The sequence below is a fragment of the Littorina saxatilis genome, linkage group LG7 (genome assembly GCF_037325665.1).
Source record: "Littorina saxatilis isolate snail1 linkage group LG7, US_GU_Lsax_2.0, whole genome shotgun sequence".
Lineage (NCBI taxonomy): Eukaryota > Metazoa > Mollusca > Gastropoda > Littorinimorpha > Littorinidae > Littorina > Littorina saxatilis.
This window is the reverse complement of record NC_090251.1, coordinates 42,126,037-42,148,536: the sequence shown is the minus strand read 5'-3', so window position 1 is coordinate 42,148,536 and position 22,500 is coordinate 42,126,037. Positions and strand designations below refer to the sequence as shown.

General features: G+C 40.9%; 2 protein-coding genes across 4 annotated transcripts in view; one reads left to right on the top strand and one right to left on the bottom strand.

Annotated features, from left to right (window-relative positions):
* LOC138971493 (uncharacterized) overlaps nt 1-21,866 on the bottom strand; it is a 25,002-nt gene extending 3,136 nt beyond the window's left edge. Inside the window, exons 1-16 of one of the 2 annotated variants that reach the window (XM_070344235.1) lie at nt 21,748-21,866; nt 20,819-20,847; nt 18,776-18,820; nt 17,379-17,523; nt 16,437-16,501; nt 14,332-14,493; nt 13,686-13,848; nt 11,637-11,910; nt 10,502-10,556; nt 9,409-9,509; nt 8,825-8,936; nt 5,394-5,461; nt 4,741-4,803; nt 4,184-4,287; nt 2,369-2,476; nt 1-332 (exon numbers count right to left, since the gene is read on the bottom strand). The exon at nt 1-332 is cut by the window's left edge and continues 273 nt beyond it. In XM_070344235.1, coding sequence (XP_070200336.1) covers nt 1-332; nt 2,369-2,476; nt 4,184-4,287; nt 4,741-4,803; nt 5,394-5,461; nt 8,825-8,936; nt 9,409-9,509; nt 10,502-10,556; nt 11,637-11,910; nt 13,686-13,848; nt 14,332-14,493; nt 16,437-16,501; nt 17,379-17,523; nt 18,776-18,820; nt 20,819-20,836 — 1,815 coding nt within the window. In that variant the 5' untranslated portion in view covers nt 20,837-20,847; nt 21,748-21,866. The remainder of the gene's footprint in view (nt 333-2,368; nt 2,477-4,183; nt 4,288-4,740; nt 4,804-5,393; nt 5,462-8,824; nt 8,937-9,408; nt 9,510-10,501; nt 10,557-11,636; nt 11,911-13,685; nt 13,849-14,331; nt 14,494-16,436; nt 16,502-17,378; nt 17,524-18,775; nt 18,821-20,818; nt 20,848-21,747) is intronic. The other variant, XM_070344236.1, reaches the window with a different exon arrangement.
* A 185-nt stretch (nt 21,867-22,051) lies between these two features.
* Nucleotides 22,052-22,500, top strand: part of LOC138971494 (uncharacterized) — a 19,721-nt gene continuing 19,272 nt past the window's right edge. For both annotated transcript variants that reach the window (XR_011457269.1, XM_070344238.1), the window contains exon 1: nt 22,052-22,246. The gene's annotated coding sequence lies outside the window, so the exon portion shown is untranslated. The remainder of the gene's footprint in view (nt 22,247-22,500) is intronic.

Genomic DNA, 22,500 nt, shown 5'->3' with positions numbered 1-22,500 from the left:
CATACAGAAGATTTCAACCTCTTTGCTTTCGACTTCTATGAGTGTACGGGACTCCTCTTCGTCGTCGATATCTCGGTCTTGGAGGACGCGTTCCGGATCGAATACTGTGAGGAGAAATGCTGGGAATCCTGAAGCCAGGAAAAGGACCTGAAAGTCCACGGAGTCTGGCGTGGGTTGCTCGAGAGGGACACCCAGATCGTTGTGAAGAGTGTCAGACAGCCAGATAGCCCCTGTGTCAGCCTGTGACCAGCTGTTCAGATCGGAGAGAATGTTCTGGTAAACGCTCTCGGCCAAGAATTCCTTCTTTAGCTGGATGGTAAGCCCTGGTGCTTCTGTTGAAATGAAAACCAACCTAACTTTGGTCACATGCCATAACACAGTGTTTTTTATGTCCAGTAATTGTAAACATCGAACGTTTGTACTGGCATCTGCCGAGGTGATTGTATTTCTTTATACACTCACAGGAGAACCTGATAAGAAAGATCTGTTGTTACGTTCAGCTACAGTTGAAAATCTTGATTCGATTTGACCGTACTTTAGTTGCTCAAGCGACATTCCCCACTAAAAAATCGTCTAGATGAAGAAAAAAAAGCCCCATACATGGTTATGTCCCTTTCCTTGTTGCACACTCTGAATATTTACAATATCAAAATGTATCTACACATTCTTAATCATGACTACATGTTGATTGAGATCCATGATGTAGGCACTATTCAAATCTTTTATCAAACACATATTTTGCATTCATGATTGATAAATGGTGAAAGTATGCAATTCTCTTTTAACAGCTCACACCTAGCTGCGTGACTTAAACGGAGATAACAAACTAAAACTGTTGTTGGTCCTCTGAAACATAACTCTTACACGCACAAACAGCATATTTTAAAGAAGATAAAATAATAATAATAAATAACTTTTCTATAGCGCGAGTCCCATCAATTGGCTCCAGGCGCTTTACAAATTCATTATAGAATAAACTAGCACAAATCAACAAGCATACAAAGCATACATTTAACTGAGACATAACACCAAGAACCCAAGCACTAAGCAAAACTTAGCGTACAATGTTAAAAGTACACACACACACACACACACACGCACGCACGCGCACACACAAAGATACCATTGACAAAGAGACCATAAAGCACATACAGGGTAGAGAGTTCCAAAACAGAATAGAGTTGTGGAGAGTCTACTCAGGCTAAGCAAAGGCTTTACGAAACAGGTATGTTTTGAGTTGTGTTTTGAAGGAGGAAAGGCTGCTGGAATCACGGATAGAACTTGGAAGCGAGTTCCAGACGGTCGGAATCTGGTACCTAAAGGTTCTTTCACCAAAGAAGATGTTGAGGTTCATTTTACACTTCTAAGAAGAAACAAACGCAGGGAATAGTTTTCCTCTTAAAGACACGTTTTAAGTTCACACACAAACCCTTCAAATGTTAGAGAAAGTATGTTACTGTTTACAATAAAGGAAAGAAAAATCGTGTTTTCTATACAATGATCGTTTTCATCATCATCATCATCATCATCATCATCATCATCATCATCATCATCATCATCATCATCATCACATAAATCAACAAGGGGGCGACTTTTTACTGTTACTGATAAACCTAGTGATTCTAGGAAAATAGTATCATTCAAATTCGCTTCACTAATTACTAGTTTGTTCTAGGCGTTCATGTTGAACATCGGTCTCGAATAGCAGCTAGCACCGCCCTGATATGGCCCTTCGTGGTCGGCTGGGCGTTAAGCAAACAAAATAACAAAATAGCAGCTAGCATCTGCTGAAGGGACATTAAAACCCCCCCAAAAAAAAAAAACAATCATGTTGAACATTATAAGTTTTCTTTTTCAAGTTTTATGGAATAACTGACCCATGATTATTCGTTTAAGTTACTCATATAAGTTGATATCAGAAGCGTTAATATTCGAATATCCCATATCATATCAATGTTCTTTTTTCAAGAAGATCATCCTGTAGCCATATTTTGTTTGTCATATACCGCCATGAAATAACAGGTATGATTATGTGAGCGCTTATTATAAGTGTTAAACTTGCTGTGCTCCTCTGTAAGCATGTTGTTGTATTATCACGTGTGTGTTTATGAATGAAATGTTGTTTAAACAAAATTGTGAAGATGAAAAAAAAAATGAAAAAAAGAATATCCCAAGCACTAACTGTTTCCGAAAATATGCGAAAGTACTTTAAATCAATTATGTCGTATAGTATAGTGTTCTCTGCACAGATATTCGCGGAAATGACTGCAACAGAATTACACGTGCAACAGTGTCATATCAAAAGGTGATAATGTCCGAATGTCCCATGGGATAACTGACCCAAAATGTAAGTAATAATATAACTTACCGTCAGAGGTGGTAATATCTGAATGCTCCAGCTGAAACACGGTCTTTCTGTTCAAAGCCTTGGCTCCCCTCAGGTTGGCCTTCTCCTGGTATTTGTCTGGGTAGGGCACTGCACACCGACCAGAAATGGCGTTATTGGTGTCATTCCAAAGACTTCCCATCATTCAGTTTAAAATACAGACCACTCCGACTGTACAGAGCTATAGCTAACTTTTTGTTTACAGCCTTTCTGGTTAGGCTACTACTTGAATATACCGAGCACAAGAGTGAGTCGTGGCTGTACGTAGATAAAGCTGGCTACGGCCCAACGACGCAGTACGACCAAACAACGTCAATTATTCACAGCTTCGAATCTCTTGTTGACCTTTTGTTTAACAATCTACAGCAGCTCTACTTCCTTCGGTCGAGGCGAAATTAGTACTGAGTTGAGGCTGGACTGCCTAAACACTTTTGAACAAGGTAATAACAATCTCAAATCACGTGAGGCAATATTCAGTCTCACCATTTGATGGGAACAAAGGTGAGTTGTCTGCTCGGCACAGACAAGTACGTTAAAAACAACACGTGGTAAGTGAATCACTGTCGGGTGGATATATATCCGACCCAGTCACTCCTACGCGTGTGTCACTCTTCGAAAATTGATGCATTTTCCCGTAACTGATACAGCAACACGGACCGAGCAGTGGTTGTTTCTTTCTATCTCCTTTTTAATGTTTTTTTAAAATTTCACCCCACACTAGACTAGATGTTTTTCTCTTAGATAGAAAACAATGTACTTGACCTAATACTGCATGACCACACACACACACACACACACACACACATGATGAGTCACATGTCAAGGATATTGACTTACTTCCCTTCACGTGGAGGGGAAAAACAAAATCGGGAAACCCCGAAGTACGACACCATCTGCTCAGCCGTTTACTAAACTTGTTCAACACAAAGGTACCTGCCCACGCTTTCCCCACGTGAGTCTCTGATTCAAAGAATTTCACATGATAACATTTGAATAGCACAAAACGTCACATGCAACCTACAGTCATTACCGCTGCTTTTTGGACCGTGAAGGTTATATTGCGCTTGTATTACAATCTGCATACAATAGTTTTTCTATTCACGGGAACAAACACGAAATGTTCTGGACAGTTTTATGCAATTTTAATTTTAATTTTATTTCGTTTTAAAGAAAGAGAAAGAGAGAGCGCCCTATAGACAGAGAGAGTGCGAGAGAGATCAAGTTGTTAAATGATAACTTGTAAAGTCATTTAACAATGAACTAGTGTTTTGGGTGAAAGTTACAGTATCAATCAAAGCGGTATCAGGTTTTAAACTGCATCCTCACTCATAACACAACAGAAAGCAGCGCAAAATAACATAACATAAAATCACATCACATCACATCACATATCACACCATATACACATCAAATCACACGAGAACATATACAAACCACAATATACCGTACCATACCATACCATACCACAACACTACACAATATAACAGATCAAAACATAACAAAACACAACCTAGCATATTAACAGAAAACAATCAAATAAAACGCAAAACAACACAGCACTCTTTGCATTCATATGTCAAAATGACAGTACCGCATCTCGGTATGAATTGAATGTTATTGTCGAATATTTACGGTTGCACAACAACAAATACACTTATGCTCTTTAGCACTCAAAGCATACAAACATATTTTGCTCAACAGATAATTCTCATTTCTACTTTATTTATTTTCTTCAATTACTTTGCATCCCTTTCCTTACTCATTTGCCCAACTACGAACAATAGTTTATTTACTTACGTCGAGCAAAAGAGTTGAGCAGATCTTGCATTGATGACAAATCTGACATTGGAGAGTCGTCAATACCATCATCGTCGCCTTTGCGAGCCCAGTCGTCTTCGTCGCTGGAGAAAAAAAAATGAAAATACATCAAGTTTCAAAACAGAAACAATGAAAACTGGTCTCAATTTACAGTTACAGTTAGTGTAAATATGTGTATGTTCAACCAAATCTTAAATGTATTGTCCAGTTTGTACTGTTTCTGTGGTGTAACGAACTCACTAGTTTGTTGTTAAATATCTTAAAGTTTGGAGAGAAGAAAAAAATAAAGCCTGAATACACTATTTTTTTACTTTTATAGCATTTCTCCTTCGTCAAAGATATTACAATAACACTAGAAGCGCAAGGAAGTCAGAATAAAATTGTTTTTCATACGCTGAAGAACATAAGCTGATCAGTAAACTGTAGTCTTGATACCCCCTTCCAATCCTAAAAAGGAAACGATGTCCTTGATATTAGGGCATATTATGCATACGTTCCTTTTGCCAGAAAACCAATTAATCATCAAAGAAAAGTACCTGTGACTGTCCTCTTGGGAACTCGTAGAGCTTGATTTGATGTAGTAGTCGTGTTGTCTGCTCCTGCGCACAGAAACAGTCTTGGAAAATTAACTGGTAACATTAGCAGAGAAGCTCTAGATTTCACGGAGCAAAAGGTTTTGCCCAACATTTTTTCAAGATACATTCCTCAAACATTCCCTTCGATCTAATCGTTTAATTCAAACATCGTTAAACCAACTAAGGCATTCATGTTTATATGAAAGGGAGGCAATAGTGTTTTATATGTTTCAAAAGCTCTTTTTAAACATGACCATAAGCCGAGCTATCCCCGATATTTGTTCGTGAGTCAAGCGCAGTTATCAAACGACATTTCTTTTTCTTTTTAGTTTGTGTTTTTGTTTTGCTACGGACAGAATGCATTCAAAATGAACATTTGGTTGGTCCTGAAGATGTCCGTTGACTCTCAGTTGCATGGACTACTTGCATTATCTGATCATTTCATAGCAGAGCAAACCTTGCGGACAGAGTAGTTGCCATGTATTAGTAGAATTAATAGAAATTCCATATTTAGCTTCATGCATAGCTGTGACGATATTATTGGTTGATCTGCAATAGTGTCCACAGTAATCGTGAAAGTGGTAGACATGTAGTTTAGTTCTTATCAAGCCTACCTCTTTGAACCAAGCGTTGACGTGGACCTGCTCCTTTCTGTACTTTGTTGCAGTCCAGGCTCGTGAACCTGTGTAGAAAATTAATATCACATGAAAATTATACCACTTCCCTTCCAGAGTCCTGTACCTTCCCGCCCAAAACAAAATATGTTCAACGCTGTGGCGAACGGTGAGAAAAAATAACCAATCACGAAAACAAGACACCAACAGGTACCCACGGGACCTTCTGTGATGTGATCCCAAATGGTCCCCCCTCTACGTGTTAAGCCCGATCCCTCCCTCCCCCAACCCCCGAACCCTTTGCTCATTAGGTCCCCAGATTGTTCTCCTCTCCCATTCCGCCCCCCCCCCTCTCCCCTCTCTCTCTCTGCGTAAAAAGGGGTGGGGGGGGGGAGGTTCTAGGATTTACGCAGGGACGCACTAAAAAAAATCCGTCGTAGTGTTTTCAAGAAAGGTTATGCACTCGAGGGATTGTCTGTCTGCGAGGAATGGCGCTTCTGTAAGCAAAATATGAACCTCCAGGTACATTGATGTACATTAATGTTTAGAGTCCCGGAATCCTTAAAGTTACTCTTACACTGTGCCGAATTGCCCTTGCGAATAGAATTTTCCAATAATTCACAATGATCGGGACATGGTCGCAAGACATTTGTAAATGTTCTTAACCATTCGCCACCATTCGTCTCTTGTTTTGAACATAGCAACATGTTTCTAATATTCACAAAGAAGTCATATTCTTAACTTTTTTTTGCAACGTACTTGTAAGATTTCGCAAGACATTCGTAATCATCGCAATGTATTCGTAACGCTCGCAAGGCATTCGCAACCATTCGTTATGCCTGTCTCACACTGTGCCGAATATCCTTGCGAACATTCGTAGTCATCGCAATGTATTCGGCAGGCTCGCAAGGCACTCGCAAACATTCGTTATGCCTGTCTTACACTGTACCGAATATCCTTGCGAATATAGATTCGTATGCATTCGTAATGATCAGTAGACATTCGCAAGCACTCGCAACCATTCGTAAGACATTCGCAAGGATTCGTAAGGCTTCGAAGGGTCAATATGTTTCCTGTCCATTAGTCTCTTTTTTTGGCCAAATACAACATGTTCATATACACATTTCTTGCGAATGTCTTACGAATAGTTGCGAGTGCTTGCGAATGTGTACCGATCATTGTGAACGCCTTGCGAGCGCTACGAATACCTTTACGATGATTACGAATGGCTTGCGAATACTGAAGAATATGCATTCCTTGCGAATATTAGGAGCATGTTGCTAATATTCGCAACAAGAGACGAATGGTGGCGAATGGTTAAGAACATTTACGAATGTCTTGCGACCATGTCCCGATCATTACGAATTATTGGTGAATTCTATTCGCAAGGGAAATTCGGCACAGTGTAAGAGCAGTATTACGAACAATGCGAATTGCATAATCGCTTTATTCGTAACATGTTTGCAAGCACTCGCAACACTCGCAAGGCCACTCGCAACGTTCGTAATACAACCGCAAGACATTCGTATATATGGATTTGTATGCATTTGCAATGATCGGTAAGGCTTCGAATTTTCAATATTTTTTCCTGTCCATTCGTCTTTTTTTTTGTGCCAACATGTTCATATTCGCAAGGATATTCGGCACAGTGTAAGACAGGCCTAAGCCCGCTACTAACTACAGCCGAACGGGCCAAGCCGAACTAGGTTCGGCGAACTTTCGGCAAATGTTACACAGTGCCTTGTTCGGTGTACTAACTAGCGGTGAATGTTTCGGTGACACCGGTCACATGATCAAGAAATATCACGTGAGAAGACTCGTGATCGGTTGACAGCGTTATAGCCGTCATTATTGTCACTCTTCAAGGATGAAGATACATAAAATATTCAACCAATGACAATTCAGTTCGTCTAAGGTTACAGTGACGTGAAGGTTTGCAGGGGTGAATCGGCGAACCTTGAACGTTGCAGCTGCAACACAAAAATAAGGGAATCCCCTGATTTGAAGACCTAGCGGGCGGGGATGTAGCTCAGTCGGTAGCGCGCTGGATTTGTATCCAGTTGGCCGCTGTCAGCGTGAGTTCGTTCCCACGTTCGGCGAGAGATTTATTTCTCAGAGTCAACTTTGTGTGCAGACTCTCCTCGGTGTCCGAACACCCCCGTGTGTACACGCAAGCACAAGACCAAGTGCGCACGAAAAAGATCCTGTAATCCATGTCAGAGTTCGGTGGGTTATAGAAACACGAAAATACCCAGCATGCTTCCTCCGAAAACGGCGTATGGCTGCCTAAATGGCGGGGTAAAAAACGGTCATACACGTAAAATTCCACTCGTGCAAAAAACACGAGTGTACGAGGGAGTTTCAGCCCACGAACGCAGAAGAAGAAGAAGACCTAGTTCGGCTTGGTTCGGCTGTAGTTAGTAGCGGACTTTAGGTGGAGCGGCTGTTGGGAGCCCTGTTATTTGCATTGCTAGAGCTGGGGATCAGCCAAAGACTTAACTGGAGGTGGTCAGCCAACAACAGAATTAGTTGCCAGGTGTCTTCTGGCGAAAAAGAAGGTTATATATTAGAGGTACACTTACAGGGTGGTCCAAAAAAGTCTGCCCTATTTTCTTTATAATCTCATTGTTGACTGCGAAGAGAAATTTAGAAAATTAATTAACCAAACAATAGCAGAATCATGGCAAATTATTTCTTGCAAATTTGGTTGAAATTGGTTTGTCCTTAGTAGTTGATAATCTGCTCTATCCAGGGTCCTCTTCGTAGAAGAACTGCTGCAACACGAACGTTGAAGTTGTCAATGACTCGTCCAATCATGTCAGCTGTCAGCAAGTATGCGCCTGATTTCCCTTCTGATGTCGTCCTACAGAGCTGCCAGGGTCTGGGAAGTGTTGCCGTATATTCTGTCCTGGGTACCCCCACAGAAAGTAGTCGGGTGGGTTGCGATCAGGGAAATAAGGTGGCCAAGGGGAGACAGTGCGTCGTGAAATGAGCCTATCGCCAGGAAAGAGGAGGCTGGATAGAGAATAAGAGGATAATGTGTTGCTGTAAGTTTATTGTTACGTTATTTTGTTAGAATGTATGTGTATTTGGTGTTTAAATAGTGTGGTTTTATTCATAGCTGATATGTAAAGCGCGGAGAGCATAGTTTACTGTGGTTTGTGCTATGTAAGCTGTATTATCAGTATTATTTTATTATTATATTGTCAACTGCTAAGGGCAGACCAATTTCTTCCCAAATGTGCAAGACATAATTTGCCATCATTCTGCTATTGTTTGGTGAACATGTTTTCTAAATCACTCTTTGCAGTCAAAAGTGAGATCAAAAAGAAAATAGGGCGCTTTTTTGGGACCACCCTGTATATAGCATTTTCATAGTTGTTGTGCCTGCTTATATCACCGTCTCACCAACTTCGGAAGTAATCGCATACCTTCTTGGGCTGTGTTAGTTGTACCATTTTCTGTGAACGTCGTTGTGATTTTCTTTCTCCACTTTGTGTATCCCTCGGTCCTTGAGCAATATTTCTTTTGAAACTCTGGGGGCTGGAAAGAAAAGCAAAGTACGATAGGTTACACAAATGACACTCACCTACGTTCAATGCATGGTCTTAACTGTACCGACTTACACAATAAGAACAAGACACCGTTGTAAACTTTGTTATTGACTGTTGAGATGAAGTTACGCAACGCGCACACACACACACACACACACACACACACACACACACACACACACACACACATACACACACACACACACACACACACACACACACACACACACACATACACATACACACACACACACACACACACACACACACACACACACACACACACACACACACACACACACACACACACACACACACACACACACACACACACACACACACACACACACACACAATCACACATAAAAAAAACAGATATCAAATAGAAAACAACCCGCTTTCCATGAAGAATAACCTGCCCCACGGATTTGAGTTTGGATTGTACACATAACATGACTTACACCGGCGGGTTGGAGGTGTCAATGCTGGAGGTTTCCAATGGCTCGCCGCTGGAGGCGAACGATAGTGAGTGATCCGCTCCCAGTGCACTATCTGTCGAGTTCTGAGGAAGAATGTGTGAATGAGACGTCAAATCAAGTAATGTGATTAAACACGTATATATGTTACAGTTAATCTGTGAAATCAGGGTTTACGTGTATTAACTAGGTAATACATGAATGAACTGACGGAAAAAAACAGTTAATTCATGTATTACCTAAAATAGTTTAGTTAATACACGTACGTATTCCCTGGTTTCACAGATTAACTGTAACATATATATATATAGGAAACGGATTTTGTGACAAAGTTCGACAGTGGGTTTTTCAGTTATCATCTTTCTTTTTGTCTTCTTCTTTTTACATTTAGTCAAGTTTTGATTTTGTGTTGTTGTTGATTGTTTGGTCGCAATTAAATGTGATATAAGCTGTTATTTAGTTTAATCATAAATAGTCATTAGGAGTGCATGTCATGATTTCAAAGACACATTACAAGTGTCTGTCCTTATGAATGCATGCAAATATTTTCTGTCAGCTTTCTTCAGCAAAAAAAAAAAAAAAAAAAAAATTAATATCAAAGATTTTTATCCTGCCACTTCATTCGTCTTTTCTTGTCTTGTAAAAGCCTAGATTTGTATTTATAATATTCGAGTATTACAGATCTTATTTATATATATCTGAAACAAGCTCATATATGTACATTACTATTGAAAATTGTACCTAAAGTTCAATTTGGTGCTCTTCTCATCCTCAAAGTGACATTACTTCAAACATTGTCTGCAAACATGTGTCTCAAGTATACGAGACAGATTGAATTACACACTCTACAGAGGCTGGATGTAAGCAGCATACAGACTAACAAATAAACAAACTAACAACGAAAGTATAGATATGCAAATGTTATATTCGTCCGCCAAATCAAATATGATTTTTTTTAAGAGCACGCTCATAAGCGTAGTTTGTTGTGCTCTATTTGTTTAATTGATTGTATGCGGCATTGTTATTTGTAATTATCTGAATAAAAACTGTTTAAACCAAAGTATAAACATTTGTTCACCGAAAGTCTTCGTGGATGATGGTCTCTGGGGGGGAATGGATCAGGTTGGTCTTCCCTGCAATATAAAATAAAACTAACAGTGCATTGAAAACTCTAGAACCAGTATCAACCAACCAATCAATCAATTAATCAACCAAGCAAGCAGGCAATCACGACATGTCCTGCATAGATATGCTGAATCAGGTAATTTCTTAGTTTTATCAAGGTAATTTCTCAAGTAAGAATTGATTTTCTCCTGACATTTTTAAATTCACGATACATGTATAAGTCACATATCAAATCTCACAAATCCAAAGACAGATATAGACTGCTCATGTTCCAAAATTCAGAATGAATAAAACCAAAAATGGTAGGTCATTGGAACGTGCAATTTATGACAAAACAAAACGTTGCATTTACTGTACTTTGACCCAGTGAGCTTTTAAAAGCAATTAGCGTCGCTGCTTTCAGTGCAGAATGGACATTTTTGTTGAAATGATTTTAGCGGGAAGACATCCGTGTCATTTGCGAAATTTCTTTCACAAGCAGTTTTCATGTTGCAAAGAGACAAGGCTGTTGAATTTATTTTGGGATGCGCTTAAGTTTAAGAATGTCCTTATCTCGTGTAAAATCTTAGCAGATCTTCAGTGATGAGCATGAGATGCACTGTACTTTCAATGTATACAAGGCTGGATCTGAGGGGAGTGCGGGGCGGGGGGCGGGGGGGGCAGTCCTGAATTGTGGATGCCTCCCCCATATCCAGCAAATGTGTCTTTTCTTTTTATAAAGGAGAGACCCTTTATCCTGCCTCATTTTGTAAGCCTCTCTCACACTAGGTGTCACTACACGTACAGGCTGCTATATATACATGTAGGTTCATTACATCTACACTTCACCAAGCCTGTACGTGTACAGCGCCAACGACCACGACAACAACCACTCACATTGGCATTGCGTCGCTTGCGTCTTCACAGCGAAGAGTGTCTCAGCTATGTACGTTCATTATCTGCATAAAAAGTGTTTGTCTGTCTGTCTGTCCACTTTTAAAGACCATCGGGTCGAAGTTCAAGTGACTTTAACGTTTTGTTTTGTCAGGAAATAATTGTTCCAATAGCCTACCATTCTTGTTTTGTTTTTTCTTATTTCGACCACTCACTTTCTGTGGACGGTGCTGTCATCAAGTCTCTGGTCTACGTCCAGCAAGATGGCGCGTACAGCACGCAGGATGAGGATGTCATGGCGTGTGTGCGTCTTCTTCTCGTTCACGTAGTTCTTGACCACGAACACCCGGTTCTCATTGACCCCCATCATTCTGGCGGCTGTGGTCACCCGCTCTCGACTCTCCTTGCACGTTGTGGCCAGGTGGAGCGACTTCTCCAGGTTTTTCTTGACCATATCGATGTGAGTCAGCACCACACAGGAATTAATATCTGGAGAGTAAAGAAACAAACCACTGTGTTTGTTATTGGAACCACAAAAACAAGAAAGGTATGTTTAATTGAACGTTTAATCATAGATAGAACGAAGCGTTTAATATTAAGTCAAACCGGCACGGTTGGCCTAGTGGTAAGACGTCCGCCCCGTGATCGGGAGGTCGTGGGTTCGAACCCCGGCCGGGTCATACCTAAGACTTCCGGGAACAGACTACTTACAATTCAGTAGGGGGGCGACTATCCTCAACCCGGCGGGTCCCCAGGTGGCGGATAGGGGAACGGCCCCCAGATATGGGGACCAGCTGCGAATATAGAATAAGCAGTCCCGGACCAACTAGCGGTGTCTCTACCAGGACAGGGTGGGTTGGCAGATGGCACTGACTACCCTATAAATGCCCTACGTGTCCGATGACGGTTACACCATGTGGGTAAGAGCCGCATTAAAAGCTCTAGCCCCGGGGTGGGACCCCCGGTAAGAAATCCCCCATGTGTTCCCAGGGTTAGGTTTTTGAGCCAGGAACTAAGGGCGGGGTAACCCCGAAAGAAACCTAAGGGCTGAAGTCGGAGGATCTGGGCCAACAGGCGCACCTTAACCAACCACAGATCCACGCAAAAACGCAAAATGAAATGTCGACAGTCCGAAATGCACGCGATGGTGCTCGCCCTGTGAGAGGACAGCACGTTTCGCCCTGCAGTCCGGACTGACGATCTAACAGCGAAAGACAAGAAGAAGAATACCTAAGACTTTAAAATTGGCAATCTAGTGGCTGCTCCGTCTGGCGTCTGGCATTATGGGGTTAGTGCTAGGACTGGTTGGTCCGGTGTCAGAATAATGTGACTGGGTGAGACATGAAGCCTGTGCTGCGACTTCTGTCTTGTGTGTGGCGCACGTTATAAAGCAGCACCGCCCTGATATGGCCCTTTGTGGTCGGCTGGGCGTTAAGCAAACAAACAAACAAACAAAATATTAAGTCAACCTAATTGTCTTTTTAGTGGACGGACAAACACATAGTAAGTATCCAATCAACAGAACAAGAACTTTGCTAAGTAAACCGCTTAATCTTCGACATCAAGATATCAAGAGGGGACGGAACACTGCATGGACTTGTGATCGTCGAGTCACGGGTTCGAATCCGGGCTTTTACGAACTCGGGTCAACTCGTGTGCAGATTTAGTGACGGTATCCATGTCCCACCCCGTGTTACCACTGTGTATGTGGCGCGTAAAAGACCTTGGTCATTCCTCCAGAAGTGCAAGTGGCTGATTACACCTACATTCGAATTCCCCAGTAATGAACATTTAAAATTGAGAAAAAAATAACAAGTTTAAGGTGGCGAGACTTCTTTTAGTCTTTAAAGAGATAACTAACTACGAAGGCCACTAGGTTGATGTATTCGTGAATGTTTAGTTTTTTTGTCTGTAATTACTGTTGCAATAAGTGACCTTTATTGATTTATTTTTTAACGTTTACGCTCAGTTGTTTTTGTTTTCTACCTGATTTGTTTTTAATATCTGATGAGTTTCCATAATTATGTTGCATTGGCTTGGACATAGCTCTATAATTATTGTGCCAAAAATCAGAGTAAATGGGCGTATGACCGAAGATCAAAGTATATGATATCGAACGAAGCGCGAAAACGTTCAACAAACGCAAAATCGAATAAGACTTGTAACGATATTGGAATATAGTTATGTACTTCAAATGTCAAAAGGCGAGTGAGAAGAAAAGAGAGCATAAAGACAGCAGGCAAGAAAAAAAACCATTGACTCACTGTCGTCTTTTATCAGGTCGGTAACCATGTTGATTTTTTTCGCGACTTCTGGATCTCTGTCCCCCAGCCCCTGAGCCCTCTGCACGAAGACGACACAGCTGGGTGGCTTTGGTGTCCTAGACTCTATGGTCTGCCAGTCAAAACTGCCATTGTCCTCGCTGATCTGAAAACATGGACACACACCGCACTATACACACGCGCTTGCGAGGACGGGGAAGGGAGAGCCGTGTAGACAGATACAGACAGACAAATACAGACACATACTTACACACATAAATACAAAATCACGCACACATTACACATGCACACGTATACGCATTCATGCACGCGCACAGAAGTCCTCATGGAGGCAATCATCTCATCAAATATGAAAAGAATAAAACACATACATGTTAATATACAGAAGCATGCGCGCATATTGGTCCCTGAACAAGCTTTTGCAACTTACAAAATCTCTCTCTCTCTCTCTATCTCTCTCTCTCTCTCTCTCTCTCTCTCTCTCTCTCTCTCTCTCTCTCTCTCTCTCTCTCTCTCTATCTCTCTCTCTTTCTCTCTCTCTCTCTCTCGGTCATTGCATCCTGTGGCAAAATGATGATACTAGGGACAAACATATATCATCATCAACAACATGAACAACAACAATTACCATATCGTTGTGCCGAAATTTCCCTTCAATCATTTTGCGAATAGCTTCCTCTGACGCCCCCTGACCATTGCGTTTTGCAATGCCGCGGGAATCGCACAGGATAAAATCGAGGGGTGAATCTTCGCCTGTTTCGTTCTTCAGAAACACTCGGTGTTCAAGGAACTAGAAAGAAAGTAGTAGAGAATGGAAGACAAAAAGTGAATCGTCAGTCTCTGTACTTTCTTCATCATGAACACTCGGTGTTCTACAGCTTATACATTATTGCTTCGCGCTTTTAACCCATGGCGGCTTCAACTCATGTAAAGAACATTCGTTGGTAAGTTAGCATTGGTAATAAGCAGACATGTATAATATGAATGCCCCTGCTAGGGAGCCTTCCGTGTATTTAGATTCTTTTTGTTTTGCTTGTGTTTTTGGTCTGCTTCTAGCTTGACACGCATGCGACTTTTCGTGGTGGTGGCTTCCCCTTTTTTCTGATCTCCTTCTCACCTCTTTTCTTTCACTTTTCTTTCCGTATCTCACTTTTGCCCCTATTTGTTCCCATTTTGCACCCACCTCTGTAGGTTCGCGTGCGGGTCTAGCTCGCTCTTTATCTTTTAGTTTTCTTTATTAAGTATGAGCGTCCTGGTACGACCTTTGTTTTTGTTTTACTGACGTTAAATATTGTAACGAACAAATTTATAAACGAGAGTGTGGCCGGCGTTTTTTCTGATATTAATTTCATGTGCCTGTATGACTCACGCTGGACACCATGCTAGCCTATGGAGATTTTCCCCGGAGAGCACGGGACGCATGCTTTGTAACAGTAAAAACCGTAGTAACGCGCAGTAACTTTTAGTTCACCTTTGTGGTGGATAGCCTGTATTCGTCATCATTTGCTGGGAAGCTGTTCAGGGAACAACATGTTTTTAGAATAGATAGTTTATTTTATGCTCTGTTCCTGGGACCAGTTTTTATCAAGTTAATTTGTAATGTTCTGTTTAGTTGCTCGCCTTGAGCCTGTTTAGATTATATAGATGCTGTCAAAGGCGAGTATCCATTTCTGACTCCATGTTGCTCTTATTTACCGAATTCGTGTAATTTTTGTTTCGAATCTTTGTTTTGTTATGACTTCTTTCCTTCTCTTTGTCTTACGTTTTTATCTATGTAAGGAACGAGCTGAGACTGTTCTGGTTTATTATGATTTGACCTTAAGCCAGTTTTGTTTGCTAACCTTTTGTAAGATTTTGGTTCATGTTTGCGAGTTGTATTTGTTTTTCTCCGTCCTGTAATGTTGGTCAGCTTTCCTTTCACTGCGTGTCGTTTCTTGTTTAGTTAGCCTAGTGTGTCATACGTTTATTCTATGTTAGGGTTTTTCTAACATATTTTGTCTTGGTTTTTAGGATAGCTTTGGTGAGTTTTTTTCTTGATTTGCCGCCATCTTGTTTTCGGCCGCCATTTTGACGTCCATCTTTGATTATGTTTTTAGGACACCTTTTATGTTTAGTTTGATGTTTAGAATTCTAAGTTTAGTTTTTTCTTTTTATCAGTTTCCACCGCTCCGCGCTTCTCGCTCCACGCTCCACGCTCCACACTCTACTGTTCTGCGCTCCCACTCAAGCTAGTCATATCTACTCCACATTTTAGCATCAATTCATATTCTAAACTTAGATCAGTTTTTCCGCCACGCTCCAATATAAGTTATTTAGCTCTCCATAGGTTTATGTTTAGCTTTTTATATATTAATATTACGAACTGATTCCTATGACATTGACAAGTATACCAATCCACAATAAACTTTGTTTAATTTTTCTATTCAAGTGTTTGTTTTATTTTGAGCGCGTCGGTTCTTTGTAGCAATCAAAAGACATCCTCCAGAATTTACATAAGTCATCTTAAAATCTTACAGCAACTCAAAGGCAAGCACATATAATATGAATTATAAGCGCATGCCTACAAATCCATTAAAGCAACAGGTAACCACACGTGCAGGCTACTATCACAAACTTTTTTCTCTGACTTGATTTCTTCTTGAACAAACTTGGTTTCAAATTCAAGAGTCTATGTCTTTTTATACCCACCGATGATCGATCTGAATTAGTGTACCAAAGTAAAGTGAGACTTACTCGTCTCGTGTTGTTCACTTCCTGCCCTTCATGGTAGCCCACGGCGGCAGTGTAGATGATCTTTCCTTTAAGAACAACGACAACAATGTCAGTAACAGATAAGGAGTAAGGAAACAAAGGCGGTGGAACAAAAAACAAAAATATAAACAAACAAAAGATCTTTCTGTTGATAATGGGTATCGTAACACTAAACAAGATGTCAACGACACCATCACACATATCAGCATCATCATAAATTGTCGTCATCGTCGTTGTCATCGTCAACATTATCAAAATCAGCAGTAGCTTGACCATGTAAAAGAACTGTTTGGACGATGATGATGGAAGAGTGGCTGTATGTTGAGTTACCGTAAGTGAGATGCGTTACAGTTTATGAGATACAGCCAACACAGTCGCTCACAAGAGAGAACAAAATCCCATCACAATAAAATGCGGGATAGTTGTTAAGAAATGCGGAGTTACTCAGCTATTTAGATCTAATCAAGATGGCCTAGTGGATAACCCGCCGGCCTCCCAAGCGGAAGGTCTTGGGTTCGAATCCCGGATGCGCCTGGTGGGGTAAGGGTGGAGATTTTTCCTATCGCCCAGGTCAACTTATTTGCAGACCTGCTAGTGACTTATCCCCCTACACGCAAGTACAAGACCACGTGCGCACGGAAAAGATCCTACAATCCATGTCAGATATCGGTGGGTTTATAGAAACACGAAAATACGAAAGCGGCGTAAGGCCTAGATGCCGCGGTAAAAACGGTCTTGCACGTAAACACCCATTCGTGTAAAATTATGAGAAAACGTAGGAGTTTTAGCCCATAGAAGAAGAAGAAGAAGAAGAAGAAGAAGAAGAAGAAGAAGAAGAAGAAGAAGAAGAAGAAGAAGAAGAAGAAGAAGAAGAAGAAGAAGAAGAAGAACATCTACTCGAGGTAAAGAGAGCAAGCCACAAACCTTTCAGAGCGGACACGATGCTGGAGATGAATGACGATTTTCCGGACCCCGTCTCTCCCAGGAAGAGAATCCTCGGTGGTTCATGTGCATCGTTTCGAACCTTGGAACCCAAGGCCTTGACCTCGTCTTTCAGTTTCTGCAAGCCCTGTGTTCGTGCAAAAGTAAGGTGCCAGGAACTAGGTATATTTTAGGTATCTCAGATTATAACTTCTCTTAAAAAAGCGAGTCAATCTTGGTAGGCGATGGATGCATGGACAGTAAGATGAATATATGGATGGATGGTAAGACCAACGCCCAATATGGTAAGGTAAGAGTGTGAAATGTTGGATGAAAATAGAGTTATAGCGAAGGCTTAGCTTATGGTCATGCTTATGTATGTATACCTACACGTGCAGCTTTCAGTGTGACAACAACAAAATGAGATATGAAAACTGCTTTTTGTTTACGAATTAATTTGTGTCATTGTCTAGGGATGACAGCGTATCACTCGCTCAGCCTCACAAAAGCCAACATGGAAGTCTGTTAGTCTCGACGAGAGAGATGGGGTTTTTTTCTTGGGTATTTTAGGTCAAGACATTGTATTTCATTACGTAAAACATGGTATTTGATTCCCTTTGGCATGCACAGCCTTTAGTCCCAGAACGTGATAACTGGACAGGTTGATTAGATTTGGGCGGGAGATGCAATTTGACAAACCGCATTAAGTTTCGTTTGGCTTGCAACACTAAAGTAATGTGTAGTTATCTATGGATGTTTCTAGAAATATTTTAACTGCTAATATCCTTATCTGCGACAAAAATACAAATCGTTGCTTCAGTAATACTGTGATCTGCACTGCATCTTTAAAGACAACATGCGATTCGTTCAGAAGACAACGCCCTCTCTTTCTGTGCTTCAATGTCAGATTTAAGGTTCTGGGTGCGCTACGGAAATATAATATATTTGTAAATAGAATTGGGTTTTTTCTTTCACAAATTTAAAATGTAAACTAAAATATGACATTGAATGTATTAAAACAAACCTTACAAAACTACACAACTTATAGAAAAGCAGAGTTCAAACTTGTTTTAAATAATAACATTTTACCAAGCATCGTCATCTCTTGTAACCATTTAATTTTTTCAAATATGTTTTGTTCCATTATTAACGATGTGCTTTTACAATTTAAACTAGTGTTGTTGTTTTGTTTTGCTTTGTTTTAGAAATGTTCCTTTTATTGCCTTACAAAACAGACCATAATATAGCTGTCGCCTCCATTTGCTTCGGTCTATTCATGAATATCCGATAAATTATCTCCCCTCCACCACCACGTGCAAGTACACCGTACTGCAAGAGGGTATAATAATCGAGCATGACGATTTTAATCGTCATATTTTTTTACGGAAGAAATGTCTTACCTTTTTGGACCACTCCAGGTCTTCGTCAGATTTTGACAGCATGGACTGCGAAGTAAACGAAACATAGATTAGCCAGCAAAATCGTTTGTTATTTTGTACTAAAAACAATAGTTAAGGTTACTAGTTTAAACAACACGACATTAATAAACAAGAAACTGGTATAAGATGAAAATAAAGATTACGAATGTGTACAACTAATCAGTCAACATATAAACCAGATGACTCTGTGTTGTGGCTTTATGCACTTTGCCTTAAAACATACAGAATACAGAATACAGAATACAGAATCTTTAATTGCCCAAGGTTGGGAATTTGTGATGACATTGCGGTTAAGAAACATTTCAATCCAGCCATATACACCAGCACACGCATCATTTATACAAACTGATCAACAACATTAATTTAAAAACAACACTGGACAGCATCAGTATAAAACTACATTCACTAATACTAGCAGTATACACTCAAGCTTCCTCGCCTCAAGTCACACACACACACACACACACACATACACACACGCACACACACACACACACACACACACACACACACACACACACACACACACACACACACACACACACACACATACACTGAAAAAAAAATTTCCGCAAAAACGCAAAAACGAATATCGCGCAACGCGACCGGGCGCCGGTCTCAATGAAGCCAGCACACAGTAGTGTTGTTTTCACCAGTCTGGAGGTGTGTTGAATGGTGGTGGGGGGAGGCTAAAATGGGATTTTTAACAAGATCACAACACTATTACAGCCCTGAAAATGATGCCCAGAATGCACCAGATTGCACCGATTTTAACCGTTTTTTGAAAAGATTTCCGGGGGGGCATGCCCCCGGACCCCCCTGGTTGGCTCGCCTGCTTCGCAGGCTCAGGCTTGTGGCTTCGCCACTGGCACTGCGCGCTTCTTTCAGGTAAAACCATTTTTGGCCTGTAGCATTCCTGTTTGTGTTTCAAAGCCATGAATGGCAAAGTTGAAAATAAAGAACCCATCACACATGCATGTACTTTAATTTCAATCCACGCAATAGTTTTTGAGAAAATGGGTTTACAAGATTTAGCTCTGGAAATGTGAAATTGTGCAAGTATATATTCATCTTTGTGAGTCAGGGTGTGGGAGTTGAATGTGTATGAGTGGACACGCCCGCACGCGCGCGCACACACACGCGCACACACACGTCACTGCCTCATACAATTTTATAACGTGACAGAAATCGCAGTCGCTGGTAGAAATAACAAAAATAACAAATTAAAAAATGAAATGCAATAAACATAGATCTGATGGTCAGCGAATTATATCACACACACACGTAAAAACGTAACATGAGAAGATAGCTTCTTAGCAATACTGAGCAGGAATTATAACGTTTGTCTTCCCTGTATGAGTATAACATCAATACATTACACTCTGAGGGCCCCAAAGGGTTTAAAATCGTGATCGTGATTGGCGTTTTTTGACCTTTCTGTGACCGTGATTGCCGAAATTTCCATTTCTGTGATCGTGATGGGACTTTGCCCGTGACCCGTGATGACAAAAAAATCAAGTCTCGTGATCGTGATCGTCATTTGTTTCCGTGATCGTGATGGGCATTATTGCAAAGCATTTTATTTTCAACGTACATTTTTCACAGCTGTATCACTCTATGATCCTCTATTCGTCAAGGTGTTTGTGATCGTGAAAACAAAAATCAAGGTAACAGTGATCGTGAAAGCTAAAATTTCCCTTCCCGTGATCGTGATGATACCCCCCCCCCCCCTTTTGGGGCCCTCCACTCTTGAGACTAGTACAAATACAAACAGCCCACGGTATGTAGAACATTCCCTGTTTTGGGTTAAATTGTGATGAGCTGTGCAAATTATTATTCAAATGAAGGCCTGCGTGTGTGGTACTGTAGAAGATATAAACATGTATACCTTCTCCGCGGTAGTTATGCATGTCTGAACAAAACCATGATAAAGTCAATAAATGGTTGTTTTCTTCAATACATACATTTTTTGTTTATTAATAATACAGGATTTGTTTAACTTACCCGAAGTTTTGATGCCATCGTAGTAATGCCTGTAATACAAAAAACAATGCTTCGAGTTACAAAATGTAAATGGGTTTGTTTTTTCCTTCCAGTGAATTCCAATAATACACATGTTAATAAACACATTAGAAAAAAAAACGTACATGAATAATGTACTATTATCACAACGTGCATTCTTTGACATTGACAACATTCGAGATCACACACACAGAAACACAAACACACACACACACACACACACACACACACACACACACACACACACATACACACACACACACACGCACATACAAACGCATACACACACACGCGCGCACACACATTCACACACAAACACACACACGCACATCATGTATACACAAATACAAACACACACGCACATACACACACATACACAAATACAAACACACACACACACACACACACGCACGCACGCACACATACATACACACACAAACGCACACACGCACACACACACACACACACACGTTCGCACACGATTCACTTCAAACTTGAAACACACACACACACACACACACACCCTCACACACACACACACACATACATGCAAACACACGCGCAAGCACGCACGCAGGATTGCACGCACGCACACACACACACACACACACACACACACACAACATACACTTCAAACTATGTTACCACACACAACCGCACCCACTGGCGCTTTATCAGTCATTGCCTACACTTTCTGAGAAATGTTTGGTATCTGGTAAGAAATGAGGACAGGTACGACAGAGTACAGACACAAGTCCCGCACAAATTACATACCACCGGAACAAAATAGGACCAGTGGTACAAAGCGGAACGAATTCACCAATCGTCTTTAATAAATCAAATACAAACAAGTTCAGAAAAAAAATTAAAAAAAAGAAGCGGAGTAAACACAACCTTTGTTGGCCACTCACCTTCACTGTCACAACAACAAAATCAGAAGCCACAGCACAACATTCGCTGGCGGTGTCCTGAATACCAACGTTCCTACACTGTATTCTGCCACTGTCCAACTCGCTTTCACAGGGATCTAGTCATCCAAGCCTGTCGTGATATGCCATAATAGGGCAGTCGCTGCTTAGGCACACAGGGTGCAAGAAGAGAGAAACACAAGACGAACTCGAAGAGTGGCAGGCACTTAGTTTACCCATAGGCTCAACGAGCGGCGACTAGGTAAGCATAATATCGGGAAATTACACCTGTAGTTGGCGTTATCTGACGTATATGACCTTCGCCTTCGTACACTCTTCACTGTGTCCGGGTTATTATGGTACAGTAAGCCTACACTTGCATGTAGTGACAGGAAGGCTGCTTTCAACATGGCGTCGGTATACACCTGATAAAACATCAGTGAGTCCCAGTATATCTCGTTGGGACTGATCTTCACGACTAAGCTACACATTTCAAATACAGGTTGGTTATACACTTTACTTTATACATGTCTGTGTGTTTAGCCTGTTATTTACAGTGAAGTCAAATGTGTTGGTAGATGGGAAATGTACAATGAGTCTTTGTTTGCTGAAATTTGTCTTGTGGAAATAGCTCGCCGGTAAAAACACAAGTAACTGTCTATTTACCCTTATGTATGATGGGAGGAGTGTGCTGATGTGTGTGTGTGTGTGTGTGTGTGTGTTTGTGTGTGTGTCTGTCTGTCTGTGTGTTTGTGT